The 23,889-nt window shown below is 39.3% G+C and overlaps 1 protein-coding gene across 1 annotated transcript; it reads left to right on the top strand.

Moving 5' to 3' along the window:
* The first annotated feature begins 9,457 nt into the window (after positions 1 to 9,457).
* LOC111947428 lies at positions 9,458 to 16,205 on the top strand. The gene is made up of 2 exons (XM_023954671.1): positions 9,458 to 9,518; positions 14,340 to 16,205. Exons 1-2 carry the CDS (start codon positions 9,458 to 9,460, stop codon positions 16,166 to 16,168), a joined length of 1,890 nt encoding a protein of 629 aa, XP_023810439.1. The 3' UTR covers positions 16,169 to 16,205.
* Positions 16,206 to 23,889: the final 7,684 nt, after the last annotated feature.

Genomic DNA, 23,889 nt, shown 5'->3' with positions numbered 1-23,889 from the left:
TTTCACATCATTTGCTGCCTTGTTTTTTTTGTATTTGGTAAATATTTTACCCAAATGTTCTTTTTTTTTTTAGTAATTACATATTTTGTTTTGTTTTTATTTTGTTTTTTGTTTTTTTAGTTCACAACATGCCCCAATGTGATTTTTATTATATATAATGACTTTTTTTGTATATGACTCATGTGTATGCCCAGCCTTGTTTCAGAAAAATCCTCATATCGTAATGTATTTTGTATTTCTTTCTTCAGGTGTATAGAATTGTTTTGATTCAAGGTATGGTTTAACTTCCCACTTTACTCTCTCACTCTACAGCCGAAACCGATCTGGCAGGTTTCAGTAGAGGTGAACTATAGAACCGCGCTGCACCACTACACGTGAAGAAAGTGGAAATTGAAGCATACACAAACGAATGGCCCGTTTTCTTGAGAGGGACCTGGCTGCAGAAAAGATGGCGCCTGAGATCATTGGTCATTGCTGGAAGAGGAAATTAAACATCTTACACTAACCCTAACCCACAAGTACTCAGAATTGTGGGAAAAAAACAAACAGTTATGAAATCTTATAAAGCAAATAATCATACCTGTTAGATTAGTGAGTTAAAATGAAGAGTTTTATCATTAAAGAGTTTTTCAAGCTATATGGGGGGATGTCCTGTTCCAGTCGAGGAACTTCTGGTTCTGGACGCTGATGTCAGCCAGGTCCTCTTGCTTTTCTTGAGCAGAAAAGATTCAAACACAGTGAGGCTAAAGCAGTTCACTTTCAGTAACAACACATAGTTTTGTTGTTAGGTTGCAGTTTTATTAGCACTTACAGAAGTTGGTGGTCGGATTGGTGGCCAAATTAACAAGTTGGGCAATAGTAAGGACATGAACATATAAAACCTCTTTGTGATTAAGAATAATTTGACCTTTGCAAGATCAGGAGGCTGGAAAAGCTGGTATTGACCACAGTCAACTTGGTTTTGAAAATTCAACCTCCTACAAAAATATTGTGACATTAATGTAAGGGGTCAGCACATCAGTTCCAGGGACAACAGACAGGACAGATTACAAAAAGCCACATTGCAGTTTAATCTCATCTAATTGTATGTGGAGAACATCTGAAGAATGTGGCATGATAGGTTGAAAGATTTGAACATTATCTTCTTGTCACAGATAAAGGAGACATGCCTGGTATAGATTACAGTAATAAACAGCACAGGCCCAAAGAGGATCCTCGTCAATGTCAAACTATCACCTCTGGAATGGCCTTACTGGGGATGCTACAACAACTGTCATAACCAGCCAAGACGGCTTAGTTGAAAGTCTGCCATGTGTTCTCACATGATCATAGCATTCGTCAACACTGAAAAGTATCGTGTCAAATCAAAGGAAAAAAGCAGCAAATATTGATGCGAGCATTTTAATAAAATGCATTTCTAGAGTTTATCACAGTCATCATTATCACAATTAGCAACTGTATTAAACTATAGCAAAAATGTTTCAGTGTTGAAAGAATCGTAACTATAACAAAAACAGCATTTATTTGTAATTTTGTTAGTTTTCACACATTTAAATCTCAAGAAATGAAAAACAAATGTCAATCATATAGTGTGTTATAACTTTTCAGATTGTTTCCCTGTTGAAATAAGAGTTGAGTTTTGCAGTTTAACCACCTTGAACTGCTGTCGGTTGCTTTGGTGTGCCTCATCATGACATTATGCTTCCCCAGAGGAGTCAAACCTTATCAGGGATCCATTAAAGAAGCTGTTGAACTGACTGTATAGTTTTTGTTGCACGTTCTGTTGCAGAGTGTTGCAGATAACCTGCTCCATGTTTGTACAGGTGGTAGAGCTCTGTACAGGTGCAGAAAACAAGATCTATGAGGAGGCTAATGAGTGTTCACAGTGTTACACAGCAGGGGCTAAGATTGATGGTTTTCACTGAGACAAACGCGATGTTAATACATGGCCATTAATAAAACATCATTCATTAAGTGCAGTAATAAAGCTCCAATCAGTTTTGTTGACTTCAGCTGACACTTAATCAATAAAGTAAGGGGAATTTAAATGTCAGAAGACTTTCAGTGTTAATTGTAACCTTTTGTTGGTTCAGAAAATCTGTTGTTTGTTTCGTTATGGAAGTTTGTCCCAAAGAATGGATCTCTTTTGCTGTGTTGTGTCAAGTGGTTGAAATACTTGGTTCAGGTCTGCCAGAAAGCAACACTGTTTCACAGCTCAACCCTTAGATAATTAATTAAATAGGCAATGTTAATGATCTTTCAACACAAAAACTGTTGTTTATATAAAAAAACAACAAAAAAAATTCTATAAATCATAACAGATTAATTTTGTTTTCCTTTTTTATGTTTTGAATTTGTAGTTGCACACATGCAAGATTCTTAAAAAAAAAAAAAAAACTAGCTCTTAAAAAGCCAGGCTTTTTTATTTATCATACCAAAAAAAAAAAAAAAGTTTGTTGTCTAAAATCATCCATCGGTCACAAGAACAGGTGGACAGCTGGTTCCAAATGCAGCCGGTTTATGGAGCTCAGCTAAAAGTCCACAGAGCTAAATCAGGGTCAGGCAGGCAGGGTTCAATAACAGGCATGAGAGCAGCAGAGCAGCTGAATGAAACTGAAAGGAACAATGGTTCATCCCTGTTATGCTGCAGGTAGTGGATCATTGTTTGGAGAAAGTAGTTCTGGGTCCCTGGTTGGTCAAAGTTTGACCTGCTTTAACTTTCACCAAGTGTTTAATGACCATGTGTTTTGTACATGAAGCCTGAAAAAACCCCATAAAACTAAGAATGCAGGTTTTAAACCCGGAAGCCCGAAACTCACATGCACGCTGGTTCACATCAACTTTTTATTGGAAGTATGTCTATGAAGACTCTCATTCATCCAGGTTGATTCCATCATAGTAGTAGGTTTTTTAATCCCAGAATTGACAAAGCCTTTTGGTTAAAAGATGAAACGTCTTTTAACTTTAAAAATGTAGTCCAGATGACAGCCCCTAAACCTACTACTATGATTTTTATTGGAAGCTGAATGTGCGTTACAGAGGGCAGTGTAAACGTAGCTTTAAACTTAAACTTGGAATCAGCAAACATTTGAAAACCTCTGGAAGATGGTGGCACACTTTTTTTTGTGAGGGAGGTGACATCTGTAGAAATATTCTTATTTTCATAGAGCTGAATATCTGCTTTTTTTTGTTGGCAGGTAGCTTGACCCAGGATGGACTCAACAAAACTCCCACTTTCCTCTGTCCTTTCAACTATTGAAAGCACATTGTTGATTTGGGTTTAAAATAAATAGGAAGTAAAAAGCCTGTTTTTCTCAATAATAGATGAAAAGAATATGTTTTAACAATAGGTCTACACTGAACAAAATTCTATGACCATTCAGTGTTTTGCCAGAGACAGAGAAGTCAGGATTCCCTAAAGGAATTCTGCTGTTGAGATATGTGTTTGTATACATGACTTGTGCTTAAAAGACGTTGAGACTTTACAATGTCATTGAATTTACTGTTAAAATGGTGCAACTCAACCACAAAAGGGCTTTGTGTGTATCAAAGTCCCTTGAACCAGGGAAATTTTAGATTACGCTTAATCTTGGCTTTTTGTGTTAGGCTCACAGCAGATGCTGTGGCTCCATTGTCTGTACTGGAGAGATGACAAGATAAAGCAGAATGAGTGAAAGGGAAAGGAAGTGATGCCATCGACGATAAGCAAAAACGAGGACACCATCAGACACTGAGAGCAACATCATTTGTGCCTGCATCTCCAGAAAATGTTTTTCTTCTCTTTCACTTTTTGTCCCTGCTCCTTTCCCATAGCGCCTCTTATCATACAACAATAATTAAACCCTCAAGGGAATATTTTATGATGGACATATAAACCTATTTAAAATGGAATTAAAGATGTTATCGTGTAGACTGAAATAATGAAATGCTTTGGGGAATAACAATCAACAGGCTGCTCTTGCTGGCTCTCTCTGACTAAATTAAAAGGAACCAAGCCTTCCATGTTTAAGATAAGTCAAACCATTTGACTTGTTGCTCTTGGGAACTTTGGTGGATGCAGACAAAGTGATGTCATATGAATCATTAATAAAGCCGTACTGTACGTAGACTATTCCATTGTGGTACCTTCAACTTGCCGGACACAAAACGTACAAACTTTTGGTAATTTTCAATGCTAAATTGAACTGTTGCACCTAAGACATGTATTTGGGTTCAAATTATTTGGTGACACCCTGGGTGTTCAGTCTAACAAAGTTTTCTAAGTGTAGCTGCATTTCCTGGCAACACATTTTGATTGGAATTTGGAGAAAGATACCTTTGCACATCCCAAAAGCAACATTTTAAAGAGTGTGAAAATGAAAAATTTACGTTTCCGACACCATTGATGTTTGAACAGTAAGAGGCATTAATAGGATCTTGGGTGTTTCTTTTTTATCTAGCAACAAGTGAAAGTTGCTACCAATTGGCTTGACGATGTCCGATCATGCTCTTTTAAGGCAATAAAACTGTGGCAAGTGTGAATGGTTTGAATAGGTTGATTGCACACTACAGCAAGATAATTAAATTACTTACTCAATTACATTTTATTGCAGTAATCCAAAAAACCCAAGGAAAAAAGCATTTGTTTAAATACAATCAGACCAAAGAAACTAAAAAGAAGGAATCCAGTCAGGCTGAGGCCCAGAGTAACCAAGGGAGGTGGAGGCTCCCAAAAAACAAAACCTCACTCTCAAACCCCTTAACCCCCTTAAACCCAAGGACACATCACCCCAAACTAGCAAAGGTCTCCACCTTAAGCCCGGGGCTGCCACCTCAGTCCACAGTATGGGTGTGGTGGAGTGGAAGACAAGGATAATTGGGACCAGGACTCAAAAGGTCAACTGTAAAGTCTGGCACTGCAAAGTATTTAGGTGTTTGCCACTAGGCGGACATCAGAGGAATAAGTTTATGTGAGCGTCCCGTAAATCTTTGCCACAATTCCCCAAGAAGCAGCCAGCGAGTACCCAAGCAGAACCCTCTCTCCAGATCCAAAATCAGCCACACAAAGTGGCAGGTTTTTAAAGCAGCAGTGGCATTACAGATCTGGTGATTTCAGAAAATAGCTGGGAGGGATAGAAACAAGGATTAGCATCAAATGAAAAAGGCTCTTGGGGCAAGTGCAGGGCTCGACCATCGCTGTACTAGAAAGATCATGTCTATCACCTGGAAGAGAGAATAAAAAAAAAACTATTTATTACTGTCCCCTGCATGTGCATGGGTCAATAATAAATACATTACATGGCCTGTGCGATTATTAGGAGCTTAAAAAAGCATGAAGCTATGACATAGACCAAAGAACTCCCATAAACAGGCTACCACTGCTACGTTACCTGCAAAGCGACTCAGACGTGAGCTAACCAGGAAGTGGCCAAGGCCTGCCCATGCCAGGCGGTGAATGTCTTGGCCTTTTTATGACGTCCCATGATGCCATTACCTACAATTATCCTCCCAACTGCGATTGAACTGATTTACAGTGCTAAATAGCCTCAACCTTGTACACCTTTGCACCGTTATTATTTTTTTTTACAGTTATTAGAAAAACGCAGGTATCTTGGAAACCAAAATCTGTTTCACAAAGCTCTTCCGCTCAGAACTATCAGACTATAACTTTGTGCTGGGTGTCATTTGATTGGCTTATTCTGTATAGAGGTGTAAACAGAGAAGGCTTCATACTTTCTATTGTTATTGACATGGCATGAGTGACACTGGACTGTCCAGTTGAGGTTTTGGGTTCCCTGAAGGCCCCACCTTTCCACCAGATATCCTGCATCTGCCAAATTGTTTATGCAACAATAGCGGCTACACTGCTGTTTGGCCTGCTTGACCTATGACAGTTCTAACAGAAAGCCCCCTCCCAAAAGAAACATGCAAAATTAAATTGAGGTCAAATCCAGAGGATGGAAGGAGAACATTTTGAATTGTGATGTGTAAACCATGTATAATGTGCATATTTAGTAGCCTATCGTGGCAAAGTATTTATCTAGAAAGAACATAAAAATCACAATATGTGTCCTTTAAGACTTCACACAGTATCAGAGAATATCTTTACCTCTTCACGCACATGGCTGTCTCTCGTATTGTAGTAGTGTAGTTTTATTTCCCTGTTTCAACACTAATGACAGTCTCTTATGCACAACAATGCAGTGCTTGCAAACAGTGGGAAGCAGTGTGCCACAGAGATAACCAGAACCTCATTAACAGGAAAGCATTCAACTCCTGCTTCCAGTCAGGGCTAAAAAAATAAGGAGATCCACACAACATTAAAGACTAATACGGATTAGCATTGCTTAATAATTGCTGGTGACCTTTGGCTGTTACTAGCTCCAAAAGGTAGGTGCTGCAGCATTGGCACATTTTGAGTTTTAATCTGCTAACACAAACTTTTTCTGGTGTTAATAAAACAATGCATACACACACTTTGTATGTCTTAAGAAGTGTGCAAGTTAAAATTAAGTAATGTCTGCTTTTGTCTCCCTTGATAATCTCTTCGGCCTCATGGAGCCTTTTTAAATGCATGTCTTTAAATGAGTTTAATTTTTCCTGATGATTTAATGTGAACTCTTGGTCAACAACAAGCTTTCATCTAAAATCTGAGTGTTAGATAATACCTTTCTTTGGTCAAGCACTGACTTGAGGAACAGGTGACTCATTTTAACGTCAGCCTGCTACATTTGTACACTCCTCTGCAAAAATGAAAAAAAAAAAGCGCAATTTTTTGGAGTTAACAAAAATAATCAAAAGTAATCAACAAATATCTTAAGATATTTTTTGCCCTGTGGCTGACCATAACCAAAGTGTAAGAAGTGTTGGCACCATTAGGGACATTTAATAATGTGTTGCACTTTTGCACTCAAGAACTGAGTCATCAAAATTTCATGGAAACCAGTCTGCTGCAGTGTTCTCTGAAGCTCTCCATTTAGCCAAATGCTTTTCCTTTTTTGCCTGTTCAAAATGTATCTCAAGGTTGGATACTAATTACTTGTTGAACTCTGCCCTGATTTAAAAAAAAAACTTAAGTTTTAACCAAGGTTTGAAGGCTTTAAAGGTTTTTTTGAAAATGTGAAAACCAGCAACATAAAGCCTCTGCAGATAATTATCAATGCCTTCGACTTCTTCATCGAATACGTTGTTTATTGTCAAGAGTGGAGGGTCATTTGAATTCTCTGTTGTACATCTGTGCTTAAGGATTCATTTAATTCTCAGAGGTTGTGTGAAGTGTATCGCATCATCACAGGAGCCTTGGAGACTGGCGGTGACCTTGGGAAGGGACTGGATCTTATTTCTTGATGTGTCAGAGGCGGATAGTGTGATGAGAGTGGCGGTTGGAGGTGGGGTTGAGGTGGGGGAGGCTTTAGAATCACAGATGATGAAGAAAGGCTGAGCCTTCCACTAAGGCACTGCTGCTCTATTTCTTCACCGTCTTGGAGATTTATCATTCGGATGCAAGGTCTGCTAGATGCAGTATTGATCTCTCCTATATTCTATAGGTAGTGCTCTGAGAAGGAATCATACATTACCTCGTTGGAGGAAGGAACGCCCACCCTCACCCACAACAGAGAAGTCAGGTTGTTTTTAGCCTGCAGTACAGAAAACGAGCCAGTTCATGAATGATGGCCATCGCCCTGTGAAATCGAGGTATAGAGAGGAAGGACCTTGTAAAACCATCTACATTTACAGGAACTGGAGCAGTGGGGCAATCAATGTCAGCAAGCAACACATCAGACTGTGATTTCCCACATTTTCCACATCCTTCCAAGTTTTATTCTTCAGAGTAGAGGAGATTTTTTTTGTGCAGGAGTTTTTGATGATAATGAAAAGGAATCCTCTGAATTAATTCTGATCAGCGCTCAGAGTGCAAGAAGTAGTTCAGCAGTGGGGAAGCAATCATATTAACATGCCAGGTCATGCAGATATATTGATCTGTGGGTAGAGTTCACCAGCACTGACCTTCACAATTTGTGCAGTATTATCAAATATGCATTATTACAGACCTTCACCATGTTTATTCATAAAGAAAGATTTGAAAAATGTCAGGTTTTCTCATTTACTGCTGATGAACGTGGTTATAATTGACCTAGAAGAGCAAATGCATTTGAATATACATTTTGTTATTCTGGCAGTTCAAAAAGGGCAACTTGAATTTTGTTATTTATTACAAAAAGGGATTTTCACCTTAAGTCAATGCCAGTCATCTTATCTTCACATGAACCGGTTGAATCATTGCAGCTTTGATGAGATTTTTAAACAAGTAACTTCTTATGTGATCAACTAAGTATTTAGTGAAGTGTAAAGGACAAAACCCCCTTTCTCCAACTTTTTTTTTAATTTATCAAACGTGAACTCAGAGTGAAAAAATGTTTTCCTCTTGACTTACCACATGCCAGAACCCTCTGGCTAATCAGCTCCAAAACTTTTTTATAAAAAGATTTTGACACAGTGGATAGAAAAACAAGAAAGAGCATTGTTAGAATATCTAAAGCAACTCTGGCTCTTTCTCATATCCTGTGCTGTTTGACTGGTTGATGAAGAAAAGAGAGGCGTCATTGCTCATCACAGACATGTAAGCGGATTGGGCAAAATTGTTTGTTAGGTCATAAAATATTGATGGATATCAGCTATTCAGAGACAGGAGTGTCATGTTTATCCTGGTTACTGATATACTGATCTGAGTGCAAATTTCTTTATTTATTCATGAAGGCGCTTCATGTTTTCACAACTTAATTTTTGTTTAGACAAAATACATCTATACTTTAATCTAAAAAGTTACTCAAATACAAATTTAAAGAGAATTCCTGTTATGTTTATGCAAGAGACAAACAGTCTGTGTTGATAGAAATCATGCTTTTCTGTTTTTTTCAGATGAGTTCTGGGCCCTGATGTGTTAGACTAATGAGGGACAGCAAGCATATATAAGAAAAATAAATCTATGACTGTTTGGTTGATTGAAGTCTCAAAAAAGACATTTAAGTCTAAAATCTAACAGTTAGGTCATTGATGAAACCTTAGCAGAGGTTAGAAGAACCACACGCAGGCTGGTATTTTGTTTTCCTAGGATGTATTCAGACTGGACACAATTGGTTCGCTTTAAGTGAACCAGAGTTCATTTTCCCAGATATCCATCCATCCATCCATCCATCCATCCATCCATCCATCCATCCATCCATCCATCCATCCATCCATCCATCCATCCATCCATCCATCCATCCATCCATCCATCCATCCATCCATCCATCTTCCTCCGCTTTTCCGGGACCGAGTCGTGGGGGCAACGGACTAAGCAAAGAGGCTCAGACTTCCCTCTCCCCGGCCACTTCCTCCAGATCCTCTGGGGGGACCCTGAGGCATTCCCAGGCCAACTGAGAGACGCAGTCTCTCCACCCTGTTCTGGGTCTTCCTCGGTGCCTTCGTCCAGTGGAACATGCCCGAAACACCTCCACAGGGAGTCGTCCAGGAGGCAAGCTACTCCAAGCTCTCCGCGGGTGACTGAGCTTCTCACCCTATCTCTAAAGCGCCCAGCCACCCTACAGAGGAAGCTCATTTCAGCCGCTTGTATTCGGGACCTCGTTCTTTCGGTCATGACCCAAAGCTCATGACCATAGTGAGTATTGGAACGAAGATCGACCGGTAAATTGAGAGCTTCACTTTTTGCCTCAGCTCTCTCTTCACCACAACGGACCAGTACAGCAACCGCATAATACGGACGCTGCTCCGATCCGCCTGTCAATCTTACGCTCCGGTCTTCCCTCACTCGTGAACAAGACCCCAGATATTTAAACTCCTCCACCTGGGGTAGGGACACTCCACCCACCGAGAGATGGCAAACTACCTTTATCTGGTCGAGAACCATGGCCTCAGATTTAGTGGTGCTAACCCTCATCCCAGCCGCTTCACACTCGGCTGCAATAATCCAGATAATCCGGAGCAAATTTTTAGACGGTCCAGGACCAGAAACCACTCTCGTACCCGTTTTTAGAGGTAGTCTTGGTTCGTTTCCAATCGGACTGAGAGTCCTCAGTCGTTAGACTAATGTGGGACAGCAATACCTCAAACTGGGTCCCAGAGAGACATAAGTACAGCTGTCACTGACAGTCTTTCAGATGCAGCTTGTTCTGTAGATGGTGAACTTCACTGTACTGAAAAAGTCTTGACTGATCTTATCAGCCCAAACATGGAGATGTGTTTACTACTCTTTTGTAGAGCTCTTCACAATAAATATCTTGATCTGTTAACATCATCTCCCATGCATTGACTGCATGTGAGATATACAGTCAATGCTCCTATGTAGCAATGAGGCTAAAACCTTTAGACAGTAGCTCCTCCCACATGTTTCTGGGCTTCAGGTTTATAAACACATTTTTGGAAAAGCATCTAGCAGGAAATTTGACAAATGTCCAAAGAATATAATTAGAATCAGTCACTGTTTGGAAGGATGTGGGTAAACACAACCACTCATGGAAACAACACATAATCCATTCATTATAAAACTAAGTGCACTTTCAGGCCATGTTTGTTTCAAAACCATTCGTCAAATATAATCAAATAACAAAAAAACACATTTAAAGATTTTTCCAACACGAGAACACACTGGATGACTTTTTCTTTTACTTGAGAAGTAATTGTCTTCTTGACACTAAACTCAACATGTGTGAACTAAGGCAAAGTGGATTAGAAAATATATTTTTTGAAACAAGAATAAAAAAAATGCATCTATGTTTTGCAGTGTATTTTTTCATTGCAACATCCTCAACACCACAGCATTTGTCATAGATGAGATATTGCACAAGGCTTCCTCACTGAAATGTTACCTTCTGCATGATATGGATCTTCTTTCTGTTGAATCATTGGAATTTCACAGCCACATTTTACCCACAGAGATGAAGCATTGCTCTGCTCTGGTCACTCCTCGGGATTCAAGATCCCCTTACAGTAGATTAACTGGATTTGTGTTTTTCTGTTCCAAGCAATTAAACTTGAGTACGTGAGTGGAGTTGAATGAGACCGCTGAAGTAATTACCAGTATCCATCACTGCAGCACTGCACATCTGCGGCATGCCTCTTATTTTCTCCTCTTAATGTGAACTTGTATCAAAAACGCCCTTGTAGCAAAATAAAACAAGTTTTTAGTTATTGCAAATGTACATAAAAGAACATGGACATTAATTTATCTGTGGGAGCGTGTAATCATATTCTGTTCTTTGATCAGTGGCATGAGTGAGGGGGGCATTATTTTTGTACATTTTAATTAAAATGATTGATCTGAGTCTCTATTCCCAAAGTGCATTTCCATTACCCCCAATAATCAAAATAAATTTGTAATACTGTCATATCCTGATTGTGGTTTTGCAGATCTGATAAGCTTCAAAACAGTTAAATCATAGGATGCAGTGTCATTGTAATTTTTCCTGCATTCTCGCTGCTGTTTAGACATTTCTGAACCTCATTATCTGTTTCTGATGCAGCTTTTTCTCTTTAATCATTAGCTTTCAGATGAAGGTGACATGACACTAACTTACAGACACATCTACGCTCCGATCTTATCCTGAATAAGCCTTTAGACTCCAGACACTTTTCTGATTGCCTAAGCTGGAAGAAGGTCACATTTTGGATAAGCAATCTTTGGGATAAGTGCATGATGTGTCCTTTTATTCAGAATATTTGTGCATATAAACACCTTATTCAAAGAACAGAAGCACAAACAATGTGTTTGAGAGTTTTGTGTTTTCTTTTCACCAGTTGATACACACTAATATTCTTTTCGCCAATCTTCTATTTTTTAAAACTCTAATTTGAGAACAAACAAAGTTTTTCACATTTATTCTACAGTATGACTGCTCATTCCTGGTCTTGAGATCCCTGCCTGTTTTCCAGCCCTCCCTGCACTGCTTGCTTTTGAATGTGGAGAAATCTGATTGAGCTAGTTAGCAGCTAGTAGGGTTAGGAGATCTGGTGTTCCCTCGCTATATCGGTCTTTACCTTTTGTAATCACTCCGTTTTTCTAATTTTTTTCAGTGCAAATTTGCATGCTTTTTTATTTTTTAATTAGCTTTATATCTTCTGCACGCCAATTGGCTGTTGACCTTGTCAATAATCTCCTCAATCCTGTGTCTCCTGTAGAGAATGCGTTCATCTTGCCAGAATTACATGAATCTTCGATTAGACCTTTGTTGGACTTATTTTTCTATAAAGGTGGGAACTTTTAGAGTTTAACCCTTGTGTGTTTAACCCTTACCTTGACGTGTTATTCCTACCATGATAAAGGTGGAAAGATTCCATGTAATCCATTGTCACCGGTGAAGATCACAAATCATTGAAGAAAAGAGGTTCAGAGCACTGTCTAGTGGGTCTAGATGACCCAACTCCCAACGTTAAAGTGCCTAGGATAGCACAAGGGTTACACAAGAGATAAACAAGAAAAAAAAATGAATTTGTAGGGGGAGTTTTACTGCCTTAAAACATCTGCAATCCTACTGCAGATTTACTCTATCGTAGATTATTTTTATAACGCAACCACCCACGATAAATGAGGGACCACTATAATTCATAAGTAAATCTGTGACATCCTGGACATGCTCGACTTATCTGGCTTTCAGTTCTGCAGGCCTGGTTAATTTCGGAATATGACGCTGCCCGAGACTGTTAGACATTCCAAGTTTACACAACCTAATGTGGGCCCTTCCCAGTGTTATCATGTGTTAGTCTCAAGCCCAGGTTAACACAGAGGGTTGGAAATAGCATCCACTTCAACCTTAAGCCAAATGATGGGATTTGCTGTGGTGAATCCTAGAAGCAAGAAGGAAAAACATACATTTCTTTTGTAAAAAATATTCCAAATCAAACTTTACCAGCAGGCTGATTGATATGGGTAAGAACGGCTGTCAGAATGATTTAGTGTTAGTATTGTTCAAAATACACGGTTGGTTATTCGGAACAAACTTTAGGGTGCAAGTTAACAAGGTCTTTAATTTCAGTCTAAAAGCCTTGTCACATTTTTGTCAGGCCACTAATGACCTTGGAAGGGCTTTTTGTGTTACTTTAAACTTTTTGGTGCTTAAAGAAAAATGGCTTTCACAAATGCACTTACATGTGAAAAGCATAGTAAGTGTGAGGTAATTATAATTACAGGTCTACTTCTACTTTCTTTCTTTTTTTTTTTTTTTTTACTCATTCTTGCTTTATTAATGCATTTTTCTCTCAAACGCAACTTCAGAGTTTGCTGCTTTTAAAATATACTTTATTTTTCTTGTAGGAGAAAACATTACATGAATACGGTGCATATATACCTGCAAGTTTTTAACAACTCTTACTGGGTTTTCTATGGTCAGCTGTCTAAATGAATGTGATAGAGAACAATAAACAGATAAATGAAAGCTTTTATGTGCCGCCAGCACATGTCTGCATTTTGTAGTCCAATTGTGTGCTTTCATTTTAAAAGCAGTGTCTGGATATGTTCTCATTAAGTAGATTATTGTTATTCTAAAACCAATTGTACAACACATTATGCCTAATTAACTATTTTAGAGGAGCTAAGTTTGTGAAGGTGGTTGTATATCTACATGAAACATTGTGTCCATACTTACATAATAAACAGCAAGAAGCCGATTGATTTTTGTTTGCGCAATTACCTTTCCAGAGCAGACCTGGAGGGAAAATGTATTCATTGCCAAGCATTCAATTTCCTCCCTGAGGTACAGCATTAAAGGCAATGCATTCAAACGGCCTCACATCTCTTTCTCAACTCTTCACTTCTCCGATAATATTTTTCAATGTCCTTGTGTACGTCACATGTGGCTGGAATTTGGAAGAGTTTTATTGCAACATAATCAAATCATCATCAAATCATTGTGTTTTCTGCCCATTTGCCCACGTTTTTTCAATTGTTTTCTCAACATGGTAGGAGGTTGGATGCCTCACAGATGCCACCTTCACACATCCATGAAAACTTTAGGCTTATTTTTCCCAGAAATCCTTTTGACAAAAGCTTAGTAGCACCCCAAGTGAAATGGCTAAATAACATCCAGGGAAGATTTTAGCGTTATTATGCTCAGCTTTCCAAGAGGGTCTGTCTGCAGAGATCAATGGCCAGAAGTAGAACCAGAAGCCTCCCCATATTGCTCAAAAACACTTTGTTTAATCTGGCAACCCTAAGAGTTATGTTTTTTTGTTTTGTTTTAAGCTTTGATAAAAGTTTTGGGTTAGGTTTAAGGTGTATGGATTCTGTGTTTTAGTTTATTTTTAAGTTGGGTTCTATGTCTTGGTCATGTTTTAAGTTGTCGCTCCTGGTTCATGTTGATTATTCACAGTTCCACCACCTTCCAATCTTTCCTCAGATGAAAGAAAGGCCTTGACAGCCCTGGAGAAGGACCACAGTATCAACATTTTACCAGCGGATAAAGGGAGATGCACTGTGATCCTGAATGCGGCGGACTATGAAGCCAAAGTTACCAACCTACTCAGCGACACCACCACTTATGAAGCACTTAGAAGAGACCCAACCAGCGGCTACAAGAAAAAGGTTATAGACTGCCTACAAAGACTGGAGAGAGATCAAGTCATCGACAAGCCTCTTTATTACAGACTGTACCCGTGTAATACCACTCCATGCATTTATGGCCTCCCAAAAATCCACAAGGAAGGAATACCACTGAGACCCATTGTCAGCAGCATTGACTCAATAACTTACAACATGGCTAAACACCTGGCTACTATTTTGGCCCCTCTAGTTGGCAACACAGAGCATCATGTTAGGAATTCACAAGATTTTGCAAACAAAGTCAAACATCTTCAGCTGGATTCTGACGAGACGATGGTGTCTTACGACGTAACTTCCCTCTTCACCTGCATTCCCACCACGGAGGCAGTGATTTCAGTGAGGAAGAGATTACTACAGGATTCTCAGCTACAAGACAGAACAAATCTGACACCAGACTACATCTGCGAACTGCTGGAAGTGTGCCTCAACTCCACACATTTCCAATTCAGGGGAAACTTCTACAGGCAGAGACACGGCTGTGCTATGGGCTCTCCAATCTCACCCATTGTGGCCAATTTGTACATGGAAGAAGTTGAGAGAAGAGCCCTGGACTCCTTCCCAGGTACATCGCCAAGCCACTGGTTCAGATATGTGGACGACACTTGGGTCAAGATCAAAAGCCAGGAAGTGGAGACTTTCACAGATCATATCAACGCAGTAGACAAGAACATCAAGTTCACCAGGGAAGACACAAAGGACAACACCCTAGCCTTTCTAGACTGTGCTGTGATCATTGGAGAGGACAGACAGCTCCAGGTTGAAGTGTACAGAAAGCCTACTCACACAGATCAGTACCTGTTATTTGACTCAAACCACCCTTTACAGCACAAACTAGGCGTCATCAGGACATTACAACACAGAGCCCAGGAGGTCCCCACAAGCTCTGACGGAAAGAAGAAGGAAGAGCAACATATCCACCAAGCCCTCCGAACCTGTGGATATCCCAAGTGGGCATTCACCAGATCCCAACATACAGGAAAACAAGACAAGAAGGAACAAGAGACAAAACGGAACAGTATTTCAATTCCACATATCTCAGGCCTGTCTGAAAAACTTAAAAGGATTTTCAAACAACATAACATCCCAGTTCATCTCAAACCAGTCAATACCCTCAGACAGAAACTGGTTCATCCAAAGGACAAAATTCACAGCTACAAACAGAGTAATGTTGTGTACTCTATCCACTGCAAAGAGAACTGCAATGAACAGTATAAAGGAGAAACCAAACAACCGCTACACAAGCGGCTTTACCAACATCGCAGAGCCAACCCAAGTGGACCTGAGTCTGCAGTACATCTCCACCTGAAGGCCACAAACCACTCTTTCGAGGACAGTGAAGTCCGAATTCTAGCCAGAGAGAAAGGATGGTTTGAGCGAGGAGTGAAAGAAGCCATCTTTGTCAAGAAGGATATACCTTCTCTTAATAAGAATGGTGGTCTCAGGTTTATTCTTCCATCCATCTACGGCAGTGTTTTGAAACCTAAACAAACCAAACCAGTTCCACCTGTGTCGTTATTAGCTGAAAGAGACGACCATTTGGAGAGGGAGTCACTGACTCCCCAACCCCCAGCTGAGGACAAAGGACTATTAACGACCTGAAACCACGTAGGCTAAGTGGACAACACCTCCAGTTTCAGGTCTGACTCCTCCCCCATGAGCGCATATATACCAGCTCTTAGACCAGCTATTTCAGAATTGACAAAGCCTCTTGGATAAGAGGTGAAACGTCTTCCAACTTTAAAACCAAGTCCAGATGACATCCCCTAAAACTACTACAATGGAACCAACCTGGATGAATGAGAGTCTTCATAGACATTATTCACAGTTTTTATTTCTGGCACATGCTCTGAGTTGATTTAAGTTTCTGGTTTTGAGGTCATCCTTGACAGGTCATCTGTTCTGCTCTACTCTGCATGGTCACCGTCTTTGTTTCCCCATGGGTTTTGACATGTTCTGGTTAATTTATTTAATGTTTAATTTTCTGTCATTAAGCCTGGTCTCCTGCATTTTGGGTCCTACACCACCATTCCTGACATAGGGTTGGGCTAAGTTGTTTTCATTTCTGCTTCCTACCGATTATGTCAGGCGCTATTTTGTCTGCTGCCAGGTCCCTCTCCAACTTTCAATGATTTGTTTTTTTTAGGGACCTTTTGGCTAAGCCGAAACAAGTTTGCACCAAACTGAATCTGTGATGACCAAGGTCCAAACAACAAGTCATCATATTTGGAAAGAAAGAAATCTTCTACAAACAAAAAACAATGCCACACATTGACAGGTAAGGAGTACTACACACTACAAAATGTCAAGAACAAAACTTCTACTATTAAAAGAAAATATGTCAAATCCTAAAAATAGTCTGAAGTAAATATGCAAAAAAGTTGTTCCCCTGAACTGCCCAGTCTGATTTCAAGCCCACCCAACCGATTTAATGGGAATAACAAACAGATGCGAAATGTTAAAACCACAACCTTTTCCAGTGATGTGTAAACAACTGCTGTTTTAAACTAAACTTTTATCATTCTCTTTTTTTCATTTCATGGCATTGTTATAATGTGACAAGCCAACCATGTATTGTATTACCAATTCTGTATCTATTTAATTTATGAGCTGCATGGATAATTTTGCCTTTCTTTTATCATCTTGTGTTGGACCTTGTTTATGGATTTTAGATTCTTCCCCCTGGACTTGTAAGACCATCTTTATTTGCATTTTATGACCAGGATAATGGACTTGGATGTGTTTGAGTGAAAAGGTGTGAGTGTTTCTTAAAATTTAAGAAGAGTTACTTTATTTGATCAAAGGTTTTCTTCAGACACTAATTTCTACCCACCAGCCAGCTCTGAGACAACATTTATTAAACTCCGGATCACTTTGCCCATCACTTGCTTTCGGTGGTGGGTCATCTCTAGATCAGTGTTTTTCAAACGGTGTGCGAGGGAGATGGTCAAGTGTGCTGTGGGAAATGACCCTCATTACCTGATCTAAAAACAATTTCCATCTCCAGGATATCAGCTCTGTGTTCATCCAAACAGGCCCTGGTAAAACACTGAGTAGTTAGGAATTTGTGTTGCTGTGGAGCCCTACCTTTCTAATCTGCTGCTGTTTCTTTTGCCTGAAGAAACTACTGTGCTTGAAACTGATTTTGGATACCTCGATAAACTATGACATTGACCATTAATACATTTTAGACCTCAAATAGCTTTACTTGACTTGAAAATTGCCCCCTTTGCTGAGAAAATGCAAGTGGAAGAATATTCAGTAAGCTGTTAAAAGAAGGTACTTTTAAAGTTTGTGTTTCTAACAGGGAAATAATTTGGGACTTAAAGGATGTGAAACAGTAAATGTTATTTGATCTTCAAGTTTGTCAGAGCCAAATAGAATCTTTGAAATTGTTTTTTCTGGAAAGGAAAGGAATCAAACATCAGGATACGGAAGACAAGTATTACTCAGGTTGACGTCACTTAGATAAACCATCCAACCATGGATGGTTGGATCCATGGTTGGATGTTTTTTTTTAATTAAATTTATGCAATTTTTATTTTATTTGCATAAATCGGAACAAAAAAAAGCTCTGAATGTCCTCAGAATGTTTTTAGAAATACTGTTGGGAATATTACAAGATTATGAGTGAGGTGATATGTTTTGCAAAGACACATTAGGGAGAATAAGTGCCTTTGCATCTACGTGCACAGTGAGGGTATATAAAGGCAAATTTTCCACCTCTGCCTTCCGCTTCCATCTCAGTAAAGCAATAAATGACATAAAATTGAGTTTTGGAGACTTCCAATAAAAAAAGGATGCAGCTAGGAGAAAAAGAAGCAGATTTTCTATCAAACAAAAGCTCAGTAGCATAGAATGAGGTGTTTCTCATGGAGTAAACAGTAGTTTTAAGAGGTAACTCTTAAAAATACTGCGGGCTAAGAAACTATAATCTCTAAGGTTATTTATTTTAGGGCTGCTCTGGAGGACACTGTTTTTTGGAGCTGACGATTGACACCGTGGGCTGAAAAACAGCCAAGCAAAAACGTACCCAGCCAAAAGGCCTACAGTGCACAACATTTCTTTTCAGAGCTATAAATAACTTTTCAGTGAGCTGACTTGTTCTCAAAGGCATTTAAAATCTCTCCACAACAGAAACACTTATTTGACACATTTTTTTGACACAATGTTACACAGGTACTTAAATCTTCTACTACTGCACAGTGAGGACTTAATTGTGCTCTGCATGCTTTTTCCACTTAAATTTACCACCAGCCTGGCCACACAGGACTGAGAATACATATTAAAGAGAAAAATGAATAAAGAACAGCCTAATTTTCCCAACTTCTCGTGTGGAGCATGTGGCTGCACGTGGAATAAAAAATGGTTTCACATTGAAGGTAAGTGAAAGCAGATCACTGTTTAATATGAGACAAATGTCTGTGGGGAGTGTGACCTACTGACTTTTGTAATAGAGCTCTGAAGTCTTCAGCAAAGCTCTGAGTTTCTATGTTCAACCACAGCTGCAGGGGTCATCTCATTGAAATGCAGTATTGAGTTTGTATATAACCTTACTTGGGAAAGGCTAATGGTGGTTTGGGTTCAATAGGGTAATGAAGCCTCAAGTCACACAGTCACCACAGATAATATCTGTTGAGTAATTGACATGCAAAGGTTCAGTTTGTGGTGGCAAATGCTCATCTGGGGCTGTCTGGTCACTGAGAGGGCAGCACATAACGTAAAAGACCTGAAACATTCTTGAGTAGCCACTCTGAAATGTATCTACTCGAGTTTTTGGAATCACCAGACTTTATTTCATTTCACGGGATGGTTTTATTTTGTCCTAAAAATAGTTAAAGTAATCTAGAAAACGTTCATACTTTACTTATGAAAGAGCCTTTTTTTCAATGTTCCCTCTTTATTTGATTGTATTTTTACTTTTTTTGTTTATTGTTTGTTTGTTTGTTTTGTTTTGGGTCAAATAAGGTGATTAGATAAGGTGATTTTTTTTTTTTTTCCGGTTCCGGGTTACAGCGCGGACGCGTGGGTATACAACTATCTTCAACTTACTTAAAAAGTTGATTTTCTCCAAAAAAGAGAGCTGACCATGGCCCTAGGAAAAACCAGGACTACAAAGACCTTAAAAAGTCTCTTGATGATATCCAAGATGCATTGTATCCCTTTATGGAACAAGTGAATTTTAAGCTAACTCCGCTCTTAGTGCTAATGCAAGAATTCCTGAGGCTCCGCGCTAAAAACGAGCAACGAGAAAACCGGGTCGACATTCTGGAGAAAAGACTGGACGATGTGGAACAACAAGTAAGGATGAATAATGTCATTCTCACTGGAGTACCCATCAAAACTCGGTCAAAGCTAAATGCAGCTGGAGCTAGCATTGCTAATTCTAATAGCGCTTGCAGTCCCTCTCAAACGGAGAGCGGTGGAGAGTCTGTGGAACACCAAGTGGAATCATTTCTCACGTCTAAAGGGATTTCCCTGGATCTCAACACCATCGAGACCTGCTACCCGCTCCCCAGGAGAAAGGAGACGGATAAACCAGTGATCCTCATCAGGTTTGTGAATCAAAAACACAAGCCAGCTCTGATGAATCAACGTAAAAATCTGAAAGGATTGGCTGCTTATCTGAACGACCATCTGACCAGAAGGAATGCTGAAATCGCCAAACATGCCAGGCTTCTCAAGAAGCGTAAGCAGATTGAGAACACTTGGGTTAAAGGCTGCAGGATTTACGTCAAACCACTCGGTCCACCGGACCGGTCCAAGGTTCTGGTTGTGAACACCATGAAAGACTTTGAGAAGTGTTTGATCACGGACGTCTGAAACAACATGCATTAATAAATCAAAGAGCCAAATAATTTCAAGAAATATGACGCCTAGATTCATCACTTTCTCCAAAAGTCTGAAGTGACCTGATGACTCAGCGGAGAGTTCTGACCTGCAGACAAGTTGACCTTAACTCTTAGGCACCGCTGATATCAGCTGAAGAAGGATATGGACCTCTATTTAATGTCTGCAGACATAACATCGAAGAGAACTATAAACTCTGTTTAAACCCAGAAGAACGGCTGTTAATCAGCAGAAGAAGAAATACCAACCTTGGTCATTCGACAAAATATGGACCCTTTTTTTATTTTACTTCACAGCATTACTTTGTCATAAAAAAACAAAATAAAAAATAAATAAATAAAAATACAAAAAATAATAAAACAAATGATTAATCAATTAATGAAAATGGTCAAATTGATTGACTTTTAATGATATTACTTCACTTGCTCCAAAAAAAAATTGATAAATTGATTCATGATATTTCCTTATGTAGCGTAATTTTGCCCATATTTTTAACTTTTGATTCTTGATCAAATTTTTCTATGAAAATTCCTGAAACAGTGTTATGTCTATTTTACTGATATAGTATTATTTTTTAATCATATCAATGACTTTTATAAGTAACATAATCTGCATATATTTTGGATACTTCATTGCCATGTTGATTTCTAAAAGTTAATTTTTTTACAAAATAATTTAAGCAATTCATCTTTGTCATGTGCTTTATTGATATTTCAAGATTCTTAATTCTGTCTGATAAAAGCTAGGAACCGGATATTGATAAATCATGTAATAAAATGGTTACGGGGAACAGGGGTGGGATTACATAAGTTCGCTTCCTTCCACAGTTAATATTTCTAATTATCCAAAGTTTGATTAGTTATTGTACGAATGTATAACTGATGATTGTATTGTTTTTTGTGTATTCTTATTTGATTGCTTAAAATAAACCATTTCAAATCAAAAATAAAATCAAAATTATATTTAATTTAAATCTCAGATATCCCTCTCTTCCTTCCTCTTCTTCTTTTCCGTCCGGTCCAGCAAAAAAAATCTATATGAATAAAGTTTAGCCTAAATTACAAAAGGGGTTTATACAAATACACACCTTGTGTGTCAGAAGATGCACAACCTCTTGTTGTAACAGTAAAATATGTCCAACACAAGAGGCCTTTAGTTCCTATCTGTGTGCTCAGCTGTTGGACGGGCCAAGTTAAAAATAAAAAATAATAAAATCAATCCATCAATCAATCAGCACAAGCCAAATTTTAATGCAGCATATCTAAAATTATCAGCCAAGTCTCTTAATTATTTCAAACAATTTCTGCTGCACCAAAAAGAGACCAGACATGAAACTGAAAGGGCTGCATGATGGTATTGTGGTTAGCGCTCTTGCCTCACAGCAAGATGGTTTGAATCCTGGCTGGGACCTTTCTGTGTGAAGTTTACATGTTCTCCCTGTGCATTTCACAGGGCAGTGTGGATTCCTCTCACAGGTTAGTGGGATAGGTTAACTCCCGGCGCACGCGCTGTGCAGCGCTTGCCTCTGTGCAGAGGCGCGTGCCGCGCAGAGGCACATGCGCCTTTAATGTACTGCTGCTCTCAGTGACTTTTACTAGTATGTTTTTTTAACCAGCCCCGTAAGTGCTGTTACTACCGTATTGCTGCCGTGTTACTGCCGTGTCACAGGCACTGTTTGGAAAGAAAAGCTCAGGTATATTATTAAAATTTTGAAAACTCTTTCGGTGTAACACCTTTCTTTGTAAATATAGTGTAGCGGACTGAGTGGACTGGGTGGCTGTTAGGTCGCGTTCTGAGTTCCAGAGTTCCTTGAATGCATCAAGCAGAGATGCTGGTTGGCCCTCAGTTCTTTCGCTCAGCCTGTCATTGCAGAGTTTGGACCAATGGGGTTCAGCTATGGCCAAATAAGGGAGGGCTGTTACGGGAGAGGGGGAAGAGAAGTGGGGGTAGAGCATTCTCGAAAAGAGTAGAGTTTTGGAAGATTCAGAAGTTGCTGAATGTCTGTACGGCGTTGGTTACGGCCTACAGTAACCATGATAAAAACCTAAAAAAGGATTAAGTCTCAGCACCTCAGTGCCTCAGAAAAAGGTGACCCTACAATATCATGTGTTGAACCTTTCCTGCCATTACTTTTTTCTTTCTGATCGTAGTCTGAAAATGTAGGGGAGATCCTCTTATCTTCCTTCGGTTGTACACTTTCCCGTTTGGACCCTCAGAGCCTCCAGAGTGGGTTAACAAAGAATCATTAATTGTTCTTCTGGGGGAAACCTTCTTTTATTACAGTTCTCTGCACCACTGCACCAGGGCGGCCGTGGTGTAGCGGTAGGGCGGTCGACTCATGATCGTAACATTGCATGTTTGATTCCTGCCTTGCACGCCTGTGGTGGTTCAACCTCAAACCACCACATAGGCGTTAGTATTTCTTTATTTTTCTTTAAATTAAAACATTAATTTTTACTTTGTTTACTTAAAATAAATTGACAATGGGTGCACACATTTGATTAATTTGTTTTAAGTGAGAAAAAGTAGTTTATTCACTTTTGTTTGTTTTCTGAGTTTCCATCTCAGGTGAGCCCATCCATAGTAATCAGCAGAGGAGATTGGGAAATTCCACTGGGGAACTGCAGGGGTTGCCAACTCTCCTCATGGACTTTATTTTTGCTTATTTAAATGAAATGATTTAGTCCACTTTTTGTTGAAGAATACTTTTGTATCATATGAATTTTGTTTGGTTTCTGTTTTTCTGTTTTGTAATCAGATTAATTAGTTTGAATCTTTAGTTAGTTAGTTTCCCCTCCCTCATGTGTCTAGTATGGTTTGTCCCTGTCTATAAAGCTTCCCCAGTGTGTCAGTGTAATGGCTAAGTCTGGTCAGGCCTGTTCAGTTTAAGTCCCACTTGTTTTGTTTCATTTAGTTATGTTTTCAGTTGGGCCCAAATTACTTTAGTTTTGAAACTTTTCTGTTTTTGTACCTTTTTATCTTCCTTAACAAAGAAAAAAACTGCAAAAAAAAAAAAAACAATATTAAAAGATCTTGCAAGAAACACCTATTTTTGTCCATTAACTAATTGTGAACCTTCACAACTGGTGTCAGAAGTGGGATAGTCAATTGGACATTAGTTTAAATAATGCGAGGAGCCAGAGCCAAAGCTTCAAACCTGTCATCAGACAAAGATGCACAAAAGGACTCAGACGCTGAGGAGAGTGGAGCTGTAGGTGGCACTGCGGGTAAAGAAGGTAAGGAGCCCAGCTTATCTGACCTTGCAAGCATTCTGCAAACCCACATTGGACAGCAAAGGGCACAACAAGCCATGTGGGATAAAGAAGTTGCCAGACAAATTCAGAGGTTTAAGGCTCTTCAACACCAGTTCAGCCTTCTTCAACGTGAGGTCCAATCACACACTGCAGACCAAGAACCCACTACACCACCAGTATGTCAAACAACTAATGCTTCTGGTGGCTCTCACTCAGAGG

Source organism: Oryzias latipes, chromosome 5, assembly GCF_002234675.1.
Source record: "Oryzias latipes chromosome 5, ASM223467v1".
NCBI classification, from domain to species: domain Eukaryota; kingdom Metazoa; phylum Chordata; class Actinopteri; order Beloniformes; family Adrianichthyidae; genus Oryzias; species Oryzias latipes.
This window is presented reverse-complemented; position numbering and strand designations above follow the sequence as displayed.